At 35.3% G+C, this 13,049-nt stretch overlaps 1 protein-coding gene across 2 annotated transcripts; it reads right to left on the reverse strand.

Annotated features, from left to right (window-relative positions):
* Positions 1-4,781: 4,781 nt before the first annotated feature.
* Positions 4,782-12,817, reverse strand: LOC149835757 (rho-N domain-containing protein 1, chloroplastic-like). Of its 2 annotated transcripts, none has more exons than XM_090010650.1 (3): positions 12,690-12,817; positions 11,443-11,537; positions 4,782-6,300 (listed from the first exon to the last, which is right to left on the reverse strand). In XM_090010650.1, exons 2-3 carry the CDS (start codon positions 11,471-11,473, stop codon positions 4,994-4,996), a joined length of 1,338 nt encoding a protein of 445 aa, XP_089866776.1. In that variant the 5' UTR covers positions 11,474-11,537; positions 12,690-12,817; the 3' UTR covers positions 4,782-4,993. The 2 variants fall into 2 exon arrangements, with proteins under 2 accessions (XP_089866776.1, XP_089866777.1); XM_090010651.1 differs by having other exon boundaries at positions 12,737-12,793.
* Between the last annotated feature and the right edge of the window lie 232 nt (positions 12,818-13,049).

Here is a 13,049-nt window from a genome sequence, read left to right on the forward strand (position 1 = left end):
GTCATATTGGACATTTTCATAAAAATGGCTGTATCCCCATATCCACAGTCATATCCATGTGACATAGGTGGAGAGCCGCCACAAAGGTATTTCAATTTAGATTTTATAGTGGACAAAGAAAGTAACTTTGTTGCTAGAAGTCTAGACATGTTTGCCATTATGAGAGAGGATAGGATATGGAAGGACAAGTATTGTTTAACTAGTAAACCCACCCTGTTAACTGATCAGGGATCTGCCAAAGCTCAGCCTGCTGAAAAGAAAGAAAAAACGGGAATTACAATATGAGAATTCATACTGCCCAGTATCCTGTATATCAGCTACATTATTAAATGATATACAAAAGACACAAAACTTCACTCATTGATTGCCGAGGAAAATCCACCTTGAAACCATAAATAAGAAATCAACTCTTTGTTTGACCTGATTCATTCAGCTTTTCAATCATCAACCTTTCAAGTCCATCACCTGAGTGAACTTCTAATACTTCATATGAATAGTATGTCCATCAGCAGGAGCAAAGATGTTTCAAATACTAGAGATAACCACCCAATTCCATATGAATAGTATCTCCATCAGCTTTTCAATCATCAACCTTTCAAGTCCATCACCTGAGTGAACTTCTAATACTTCATATGAATAGTATCTCCATCAGCAGGAAAAAAGATGTTTCAAATACTAGAGATAACCACCCAATTCCATATTTCAGTTTTCCTTTACTGAATGAACAAATGAAAATTTGGGAATCCACATTAACAAACCACCATACTAGATATTTTGATTTCTCAACATGTTACCTCATCCCATTGCAGCTTTGCAATATATGCAGCCGATGACTTTAAGATTGATATATGTGTGCTTAAACACAATGCAAGCAACAAAAAAGAGGAAGAAACCAGAAATCAGCGTCATTGGCTCTTGCAGCATTGATAGGCTGTCGAATTTGTAATAAACCTGAAAGAAAAGAGAAAAAAAACTCATTACATGGAGGCATCATTTAGTTCAACAAGACATCTGCCTGAATTTTTGACAGGATACACATCACTGTGTTGTTGTACCTGAACCATCATTCAATTGACAGTGGATCATAGACAACTGAACTGAGTTGATTAATGTGAACGATTTTAACTGATCCCAAAAGTTGCAACAAGAAAGATACTTTCTGGATTTCTCATGCAGAAACAGAGAAACTGATATGAATCACGTTCAGCATTTTCCCAATGTCTATAAAAATAGGACAAAAATGATCAGACATTGCTGAACTTATCATTATATACCCCTTGTTTGCATGCATTTATAAATGATGCCTTTCTATTTATATTTATTTTAAATAATTATTTTCTATTTATAAATTATGTCTTTCTATTTGTATTTAAAATGAATTTCATGTTTGGCAGTTTTTTTAACAAGTTTCAATAAAAAGAAACAAAACCACCTTTTTTTTTTAAAAAAAAGGGAGATCTATCTTTCTTTTCTGCTTATCTTTTTTCTTCTCCATTCCACCACCATTACCTCTTCTTCACTATCATCACCACCACCACCATTACGCCTTTTTAACCACCATCACCACCCTTGTTCAGCAGCATCACTACGACCAACAACTGCACGCCTCCCCTTCATTGTCATCACTTCTTCACCAGCATTACACTCCCGCTTCTTCACCGCTATCACCACCACATCACTACCCCTTCTTCACCATCATCACCAGTACCGCCGCCATGATCCCCTCTTCACCACCAGCACCATGACCCTTTCATCACCATTACCACCTCCTTAACCCCTTCTTCAACACCACCATCCCCCCTTCAACACAGCCACCACTACTACCCATTTAACACCACCATGCCGAATGTTCATACTCCCTGTACCTCTTTGTTATTCATACTCAACCACCTATCGTTGTCTCGCTTTCTTATTTACCTTAGTTTAAATAATTTGTCTATTCACTTTATTATAAATAAAGACAAAAAATTTATTTACAAAATGTGTTTCCTTTATTCAGTTAGATTTCATTTTCTGTTTTTGATGCATAAACTAGGTAGTAAGCCGGCATTCTCAAATGCTAAGTTTGAGAAGTATAGAATATGCATACCATGAGTTCTGCTGCTCCCAAAGATTCATATTATAGATCTTGGACCCTTTGAGCCGAGATCCAAGATCCAAGATCCATGAGTAGTTTGATTGATAAGTTTTTAAAAAACATAATATATAGTAATAATGTAATAGATAATATATATATATATATATATATTTTTTTTTAATTAATGTTTTGTTTAGAAAGGATTTTTATTGCCTTGAGGAATAGAAATCCTTCTAAAACAAAAAAGGACGTCCACTTTAGAAGAGGAGTCTTATTAGTATTATAAAAAGGGGCGCGAGCCTCCCTCTTTCAACATCGACTCTGAGAAAGAGAGGGGAGGCTGAACTAGAGAGAGAGAGAGCAGCTCCAACGTGCTCTTCTTTTTTTTACGGGTCTTCAAGCAAAGGTATTGGTTCTTTTTTTTTAATTAGATAGGAGGCTAACATGGGTCTAATCACATATGGTTAAGGGATTCTCAGCAAAATGAGTGACAACATGATGGAAGAGGGTCATGTTAGGCACGCTGTTTTGAACAAATAAATTTTTGGCGTGATTTCCCTTTCTGGACACATGGTATAAGAATAAAATTTGTTTGAATGGGTCGTTAAAAGTCTGATTGCAAAATTTGCTTTTTGTACTGGGTTCCAATTTTTTGCTGAAAAGTTTATTTACATGCTGAGATTAGAGGTTAAATCTGTATACTTAAAAGTTTTCCTTGGGTTGAGATCACGCTGAGTTGGTGGACCCAGTCTACATTTTTTTTTTCCTGAATAGAGCTTTTGCTGAGCGAAGTTCGATCTTGCTGGATCGGTATCTCAGATCATAAAACAAATCTTTTTATTTCACCTTCAGAAGTTATATCAAGGTTGTGATTGAACCTGTTTTTCACTGATTTAAGCCCACGATGGGTATTTTACTTTGAAATTTCTGTATTTGCTGGAAAGAAAGTGTATATTTGTGGCTACTACGTATCTTTATTTCTTGACTATCTTGATCATGTGTCTTGATTGAGTTTAATAAACAAAAAAAAAATCTGAGTCTCGTCTATATCCTACTTGGGTGGTCGAGCAGTGTATATATATATATATATATATATATATATTGTGCTGCAGGAAATGCAAAACCGTATACTGATTTGATTCCAAATATTAATTTGATGCAATTTTGTTCATTAGTTCCAACTAACCAGATTTATATTCAGTTATATATCAGATCCGTCAGCATCCCTACTTATTGGGGTACCAACTATAACATGCATCTGTTCATAATCAGATTCTGTTATACAAACAAAATCAATGCATAGTTTGAAATTAAAATTGTGTTTTAGTTAATCTGAACACACAATTTGTATCTTGAAAATCATGTATCTGACATTCCAGCAGGGAGAAAATATACCTATTGTTTGGATTGTGTTGAATCAGAATTTTTACAACTGTTGTTGTCATGTTTTACTCACTTATTCGAGCATGAATAAGTAGCAGTGTTCAATCTGGAAAATTTTGTGCTTGGGTTGGGTTTTTATCAACTTAGAATCAACTTGCTTAACCAAACCAGTTTGACACATATATATATATATATATATATATATATATATATATATATATATATATATATATATATATATATTACAAGAATTTTGTGGATTAGCGACGGACGTTATCCGACGCTGAACTGTTTAGCGACGGATTGATGATGGCTTAGCGATGGATAGTGTCCGTCACAATTTCTTGATCGCTAATTAGCGGCAGAACTGATCTATCGCTACTTTCATCGCTAATTCGCGATGGACTAACGTATGTCATGATCCATCATTAATCCGTCACTAAATAATAACTGATTTGGTTTTGAGACATATACATATATGTCGTTAATCTGTCGCTACAATTTAACGATGAATATGTATTCGTCTCTAATATCCGTCGCCAATTTAGCGATGGATTACATTTCATCGCAAAATATCGGCTGATTCAGTTTTTGAGACAGATAAATATCCGTCCCTAAATTGGCAACGGATATTCATCGTCAAATACCGTCGTCATTTTGCGACTGAATTTCTTCAGAAAATTCATCGCTGAATATTAACAACGGATAATATCCGTCGTAAAATTTAAAAAAAAATAAAACAATTTTATTTGAAATATAAATATCAAAAAAAAAAATCTCGTTATACAATTTATATAACCTGTGTAAAGTACACATAAAAAATACATATACAAAATAGGTGAAACAAATTTAACATAAGTTATAAGTGAAACAAATTTAACAACTCAATACAATCTTCGTCAAAGTCTAATTAATTACAAGTAAATATATAAAAAAAGTTTTGTTTAAAACAACAAGTGAAATAAATTCTAACACATAAAACTAATCATTACCAAGATTCGGAGCATCATCCTCTTCTGTTTTGGCAACGAGGCTGCTCTCAAACAGCAGGTACCATGAGAGAACAGGAGTTAACCCCAATGTGCCTCCGATTCAACGGCTCCCAAACAGAACCTAAAGTTGCAACCCCTCCCCTCCACACCCCCGTCCCATACACCCAACACACCCCGTATGATATGCTACAGTAGCAATTTAAACAGCAGATCCCGCTATGCTAGGTTATGGCCATTCAACTCAGCAGATCCCGCTATGCTAGGTTATGGTCATTCAAGTCAGCTCCAATAGCGGAATGACGGATCAAGGGTAGTAATAGAAAATAATGAACATGGGGTAAATGTGGCTTTCAGCCAACCAAATATGGACGTTGCAGTCATTATATAATTTTTTGTATTGGCTCATGATAGTAAATTCTTCAACAATGGTTCACATACTCACCCACACACAAAAACAAAAGGTCTCCTAACCAAAACCGAGACAACTGTAACGGAGACGCAAGAGCCAACTCAAATCCACAGATCACAGCAGCTTCAGGTCCTATTCACCGTGCAATAATTTGAGGAGTTCATCTTTCTTAAACTTGGAGACACCTTTGATTCCACGGGACTTTGCAAGGATTTTCAAATCAGGCAGTTTCAGTCTGCTTAAATCAGCCTGTTCAGAAAGAGAGGCCTCTGAAATCACATTATCAGGTTCAGAAATATCATCACCAGGTTCATCTGGCTTGCCCGGTTCTGACGATAAAGACCCGGAGATGTCATCAAACTCATTATTCATTGTGCGTGGAAAGTCATCCTCCGAATCTGATTCCATGGTTTTCTTCTTTCGTCTCCCTCGACGTTTGGGAGATGAATTTTCCAATAAACTGGGTTCTGCAGAAGAAACTGCTTGGTAGCTCACTCTTGGGACAGAAATCTCATTTGCAGCTGGTTCAGAAATCTCATCATCCGGTTCTTCTGGTTCTGATGATAAAGATCCAGTGATGTCATCAAACTCTTCATCAGATGGAGCAGGCTCTGAGCCTGACTCTATGGCTTTCTTCTTTCGTCTCCCTTGGCGCTTGGGAGGTGAATTTTCAGTTGCACTGGGATCTGTAGAATAAACTGGTTGGTATTTCACTCTTGGGACAGGAGACTTACGCCTAAAATTTGATGGTGGCCTTGTAAACGTAGTATCATTTGGTTCTTGAGCCTCCGAAAATTTGCTACCAGAGTCATAGTAGCCAGAGTTTGGCTCGCTATTGAATGAGTCATTTCTTTCTGGCTGGTGGAGGTTTGAATCACTGCTACTGCTTTGCTTCGTCCCTTGCTCAAATGAGTGCTTCCTTAAAAGTTTGAGAAGCGAGTCAACAGATCCTTTTTCTCCTTGTCCTTTTGCAGCTTCAACCTTCTTTTCATCTTTGGTAGCAGCCCTCTCTCTCAGTTGGGACTGGACCTTCCTGAAAAGTTCAACTATCTCCTTCTCTCGTGCACCTGGAGTAGCAGTGGCTTGGAACCTAGGACTGCTAGACAATGAGAATAATGGCCCATTTTTGGAGGTTAGGAAATCTGTTTCTTCAAGGCTCTCAGCTTCATTCCTCTCCTGGTTTGGCCTGCTTCTACCTCTGGAGAATCCATGTCCTTGCTTGTTTTGTCGGAAGAAATCTGGGTTCCTTTGCTGACCATCAGAGTTCCTCGAACACACATATAATGTCCTTCTGGAGCCACAAAGATGGGAGTTTTTTAACAGAATCTTGCTTGTAAATAAATGCTTGTATTCTCTACCATGACAAGAATAAGATGGCATAACAGCTTTCCCTGAAGATCCCATGCAGGGAAAACAGCTCCGGTCACATGGCCCATATCCTGAAAGGAAATTAAACCCAAGCACCAGTCACCACAAATATCAACCAATACCTTAGACTGATGAATACATAAAGTTTCAGATTCTTCAAGCTGTAACCATGTAAAACTAGATCAGATGTTAGACAGAGTGACCCTTAAAACTGGGAAAGAACAAAAACTAAGCTACTCTTGGACATGACTATATTCTCATAATCTTGAAAAGAAAGGGAAAAAGGAAGTAAAGAAAGAAAAGAAGGAGAAGAATAAAATAAAAATCCAACAAAGACAAAGGACAATAGATCAAATTATCATATTTTTCTAACTTAAGAATTAATTGCTTTACCCTTTTTCAATGATTTTGGCACACAAATATTCATTTTACAGAGCCAAGATCACAAAAAGATCCCACAACCTTTTCCCCTTTGTCTCCTGGACTTTATGCAACATTCAGAAAGTTCTAGATTTAGGTAACACATTATTTACACCCCCCCACCCCCGCCTCAAAAAAAAAGATCTCAAAATAAAATACTTGTCTTGATTCAAATTTCAAGACAAAATGCCAGTTAAAACTCAGGAGCCTATGGTTGGAACTCAGCCATGTATAAGTGCTTGATTGACAAATTTATGCGGCAGTGAGGCCAATGAGGGATGAGGCCGAGTAAGACAGCTGGAACTGTGAAGAGTTGCACATCTTAAGATGAGAGATCCCAGGTTTGAATACATAAGGCCAGCACCTAGCTTGACCGAAAAGAAGCGAAAAAGTAACCTTCCTGATCTTCAATTGTGAAATATAACATGGTCAATATTAAAGAATAGAAGATCATTGATCACAACAGCGCAGCCTGTCCACCTTTTAAAGTAAATGCTGCTTAAGGGGTACTTGAACCTGGTAGCTCAAATTGATGAGGGAAGGAGAACCTTGGACACAATCTCGGACATCAGATCCATGGATTTGATGGGCATGAAATAGCTATGCAATGTATCAACCATGGATTTGGGCCATTGAGAGTCTTAATAGCTATGGTACTCGGACACTACATTTTGCCCCACGTACCCGTGTTGACACGCATATCCCTGTGTTGACACGCGTTGACACCTGGACATGCCATTTTACCCTCTATACATACAAGTTTGTATTTAATATATAATTTATAATTACATTTTCAGTTTATAATTTTATCTTTTCAGTATATAATATATGTTTCAGATATAGCATATATATTTAGATTATATTCAATTTATTTTGTATTTATGTGATATTTAATATATATAGCTATGTCCCCGTACCCACATGACAGAAAGTTTAGGCACTTCATACTTGAACCAACAGCCCTACAATGCTATGAATAAGCTGGAAAAAGGACTTCATATATTACAATGTTGACAGATCCGATGATCAACAGGGCTGAAGAGGAAGCCACTTCATACGGGAACAGGGGGAGTCTGTTGACAGTGGCAGAATAGATTACAAATCTTCAAAACAAAGAGGAACTCCACATATGGTAATATATTCCAAAGCAATTCTAAGCCATAGTTAAAATGCACCTAAATTCTAAAGTACTAGTGGCAATTCAACATGGAGCAATTAGCTCGTCATTTGACTCAGGCAAATGGTGATTATTCTGGGGATAATTAGGACAATAAAACAGTGGGGCATCAAACATTTTCGTGTATTAATATTGCATTCTCAGTTATACCAAAAGATAATTTAGGAGTTATAAATGTCTAAAGTGGAAGATCATTTTCTTTAAAACTGAGGAAGGTATCAAGAAAGTGCAACCAAGGCGATTGGCTGATGGCATTTTTAGGTATCCGGTTCATTAGAGGTACATCTCAAAATGCTCATTGGAATGTGATGGAGGATAGGTTAATATAAAAATGACAAGTCTGGAAAGCCGTGTATCTATCCTTTGCAAGAAGACTTGTATTGATGTGCCAAGTCTTAGATGTAATACCTTTATACTTTGTCATTATATGACCTCCCTAAGAAAACTCAGCAAAGAGTGATAACTCATATCACCGGGGAAAAACTTTGCACAGATTTCCATTAGAATTAATAGGCAACTACGATATATATATATATCGGCGATATTTTCAAAATATCACGATATTATTGATGCTTTTTCAGCAAACGATGTTATAGGTAAAATATCGCGATATTTTGAAAATATCGCCAATTGATAATATCACGATATTGCCACGAGAATATCTTGTTACTTTTCTTTTCTTTTCTACATCTTAAATGTGTTTTTCTTCTTTATTTTGCATTTTTTACTTATTTCTTTCATTATATATGTATTTTATTATCTAAACATGATATTTTCTTACTTATTTTTGTTATTTTTATATACTTTTTAATTTTTTAAGCCCCAAGATTTTCTCAAGATTTTTCTGAGATTTATCACCAAACCTATAATATCACGAGAAATAGCCTTGCCAAGATATGACTATGATATATATATATATATATATATATATATATATAAAGGAGTGATGAGGGGCATTATGGAGCCAAAAAATAGCAGTATTGTAACATTTTAAAATGACAAAGGAGAGTGGTTTGGGTTGAATGTAATTTACTAAATTCTCTTTTTGTTTGTTTTTATAGGAGTACCAGCGTCATGCAACATTATATAAAATGACGAGGTGAGTGTTGTGATTCTAATATCATTTACTAAATCGTTGTAGTATAAATTAATTTAATAGAGAGAGAAATTAGGAAAGCTACTTACATGGGATTCTATGAGGCTGTTAAAGAAAGAGAGAGAGATTTCCATGAGATCCTATTTAGTTTTACTTGACTTGTCTATCTCATGCATTACGCATGAGAAAACACTCATTTTTCTTATCTTTGAAAAATTATTTGTTATTTTTTAAAGATAAACCTTTAAATGCTTTTCAAAATTATTGTTGGAATTATTTAAAAAATATATCTTTATTAAATATTTTATACAGTTTATAATATTTATTTGGTTTTGTGAAATGATATTTATACATGTGTATGTTTTTATGAGATCTAGTCTGAATCTTAGGTTTTTGAACTCTCTTTATTTAAATATGCATGTACATGATCTACTATTCTTGAACATGTGTTTTTGGCACTTAGATGCTTTATTCGAGCACTTCATGGTTATAAATATCAAAACATGTCTCTATGTATGACTTCAAATTCATGCCTTTTCATTTTTTAGAGGTGATTTTTTTGTTGAGGCTATTCCTTGTGAGCATGACTTAGAAACTTGTGATATTTATGTTGAACTCCTCTATGATGTTTATGATTGCATTCTAAATGTGCATTTAAAAAAGATATCAAAAAATACTTATGTTATTGTGTGCTCTCTTGTTGTGCATTGTGTTCTTGCCTCTTGGGAGGTGTTTATTGTGTGTACACTCCTAATGGGCTGACACCTATTACAGAGAAAAGACCGAAAATAAATACATGAAATAAAATACAGAAATGTCATCCCCTAATGGGCTGACACCTATTACAGAGAAAAGACCGAAATACCCCTAATGGGTATTTCGGTTAACAATAAACACATATACATATACATATACATATACATATATGTATATGTATATGTATATATATATATATATATACACACACACACGTATATGTATATCTTAACATATACACCTAAATTATATAATTAACTTGTGATTTGTGAAGTTGAAGATTAATTGGAAGGATCAATGGTTCAGTGGGCCCGATAAGGGTGAAAAATAGGATCTAGTACAAGCCAGACCATGGTCTGATTTTTAAGCAATAGGCTTGAATCTAGGTGTAGATTAGAACAGGATCCTCTAAAATACAGTTGAAACAAGATCTGAATTATACACTATTACTTGCTTGCATGAAAAATATAGTTGAAAACAATCCTTTTACATAAAAAATGAAAGAGACAATTTAATTCAAAACGAAACTTAGAATAACAAAATTATTGATTTTCAAACAGATGAGTCCAAATCCGACAACCTAATAGAGTAGGATTGGAGGTCTAAACAAATCTGACCAATTTGTAGGACCTTAGTTTTGTCCGATGAATCTATCTCAGTCAAGTTTTTAACGAGTATTCCAAAAATAGTCCTTATGTTTTTTAAATCATTGGTATGCCTAAATGGTTTTTACAATGAAAAATGGAAAAAATTATTCTTTAACGTGTTTTCCAAAATAGTCCTTACCTTATCATATTTTGCGTATTGTCCCTCTTTCATGGGCAAAAAAGTCATTTCGACATGCCCAAATGGTTTTTAGAATTAAAAAAAATTAACGTGTTTTTTCAAAATAGTCCTTGCTTTATCTATTTTCCTAAATAGTCGCTCTATCATGGGCAAAAGCATCATTTCCTTATACTTAAACAGTTTCCGTCACCTACTTTGACAGAAGTAAACTTCAAGGGTGGATTTGGCATGGTTATGCAAAAGGCGGGGACTATTTTAAGATTACATGCAAGGCAAGGACTAATGTGAGATAAACCAATAAGGCAGAGACAATTTTGAAAAAAAAAAAACTACTATATTTTAGCCAACTTAAATCATGGTTTCACAAATAGAAAAGATGACATTTTATTAATTGTTCAGCTTCTTAAGGTGCCGATTGTTTGGTTTACACCTTCATAACTCAAATGGTCATGAACAAAGTATTTTAGGAGGCATCTGGATGACTCATAGAAAAATGTACTGGGAAACTTGGTTTTATGAAATCCCTATAACGAGTAAAACCTGGAACAAAACCTTATTCTTGAAAAGCATGAAAACCTGATTTTGTTGTTTGGATGACAGGCAGTTAACCTACACCACAATTAACCTGGGTTACTGGAAATTGTCATTTGAATGAGATAACGTTTTATGACTTTTTTCTCCACAATAACTTATTACATTTACCTTTTAAGTAATCACAATAACTCTTTATGTAACTTGGCTCTCTCTCTCTCTCATACACATATGTTCATGCATTTATAGGTACAAGTAGAAAAGGATTAGTTGAATGAAAACATATATTTTTAGAAAAGGATTAGTTGAAAACATATATTTTCATATTTTTAAAAAAACAATCATATTAATAAGACCTGAATTCACAAACTTGTACAAGAAAAAAGAAAACAGAAAACTGAACACTTAGTTTCGACAGTGGAAAAGTCAATCAGAATCCAATCTTACCAACAAAATAACTTCTTCCCAAGAATAACATGAGACTCCAATTTTTTCAGCTTCCTTTTGCAGTTGACTTTAAATCTTCCCAGAGCTCACTATGGCTGCATAGGGCAATGCAAGTTTTAGATCTCATGCGGCCAAAAATAACATTAATCACTTCAAGGCATGAAACATGGCATTCCAAATATTACATACTCTCAAGATGTGTAGCACATTTAGGAAGACATTCAACAATTAGTGCTTAAGTGCATGAAAATCAAAAGGGTCAGCGGGGACATGTTTAAAAAACAAAGCTGCTAGCAAATAAAATAAGAAGAACGAGAATTTACTTGGCAATAAGCTCGGAGAAGTAACTCTTTATTGCATAGATAACCCGCAAGAGACACATAGACACAGACAAAAACAATCTCACTGAAAACTCATTCAAAACAACAAATGAAAAATCATGTGTTAATTAATTAGTTCATCATCCCTTGTAATTTGAAAAGAAAAAAAAATCGCCTTAGATACTTTAAATTATTCTATTTTGAACAAAGAAAGTGTGAATATTTCTACATTAAAAAGTACCAAAATTTTTAATGGACGAAAAGTATACACGTAATCCTACAAAGATGGACTATGATGAGAATGACTTAGCATCATAATGAAATTACGTTGTATATTCTCAGAGTATTTGTTTTGAATTTTCACAACATGAGGTTTATATGGATTAAGCTTTTAAAAAGATTAAGCTCATGGCCAAAAATTTTACTCCTGCCATGTTCCAATCAAGAACAACTACTTACGCGCTAAAATAAGATTCGAAAAGTATAACATTTAATTCATTTAGATTCAGCATAGCCGTCTATGACTTCCAGATGCATCTGAACTTTCATGTTTTTCCAACCACAGCATTTCCTTTTGAACATGACACCTCTTGTAGCTTCAGTAAGTTCTCATCCCCACTCATTTCATCGATTAACATGACCATGGTTGAGAGCACAGAGTTTCCTTTGGAAAATAAATGTTATCAATGAAACTGTGCGGCATGAATAAAGAGGAAAGCGACTAATAAGCCAAGCGAAATAAAGAGATACACCTTACAAGTGATTCCACAGGAGCATTTTTCAAGTAGGACTACAATACAATCCTCCAAGTCTGAGGCTCATATCACAAATCACAACTCAAATTTTCAGAGGAGGGAAGACATGGGAGGGAGGAAAAAAAACTCTGAAGAACGAAGAAACCAACAAAGCATTAAGACGACCACTTACTAGAATAAATAAACCACGTAGGAAAAGGGGGCAGAGAGAGAGGGTACGGGAAAATCGCGTCGCCGGTTGCCGGAGCCTACCCGTGTCGCCGGTGGAGGACCTCAACCGGAAGAGATATTTTTCCTTTTGGAAGGGGGGGAAGGGAAGGGGTGTTGGAAAAAAAGAGAGGATCAGGTCTGGAGCGCCCCTGACAGTAAGTCGGTTCACTATCGTAGCCTCGGAAGTGCCTTGGATGCCGTTCATCTTCACGATGAACGGTATGAATTGTCCATCTTGGGATGGGGTAATTATAAGCCCTCCAACTTTAAACCCTTTAGATGCCGTCCGTTTGTGAATGGTATCCAAGAGAAAAGATGGGGC

Source organism: Nuphar pumila, chromosome 6 (assembly GCF_984573655.1).
Source record: "Nuphar pumila chromosome 6, dmNupPumi1.hap1.1, whole genome shotgun sequence".
Classification (NCBI taxonomy): domain Eukaryota; kingdom Viridiplantae; phylum Streptophyta; class Magnoliopsida; order Nymphaeales; family Nymphaeaceae; genus Nuphar; species Nuphar pumila.

Bases quoted from the DNA above. Each gene is read 5' to 3' on its own strand.
- LOC149835757 (XM_090010650.1), bottom strand. From the start codon at position 11,473: ATGTTATTCTTGGGAAGAAGTTATTTTGTTG. The intron at 6,301-11,442 runs GTAAGATTGGAT...ATTTCCTTTCAG, and splicing joins GGGAAGAAGTTATTTTGTTG to GATATGGGCCATGTGACCGG.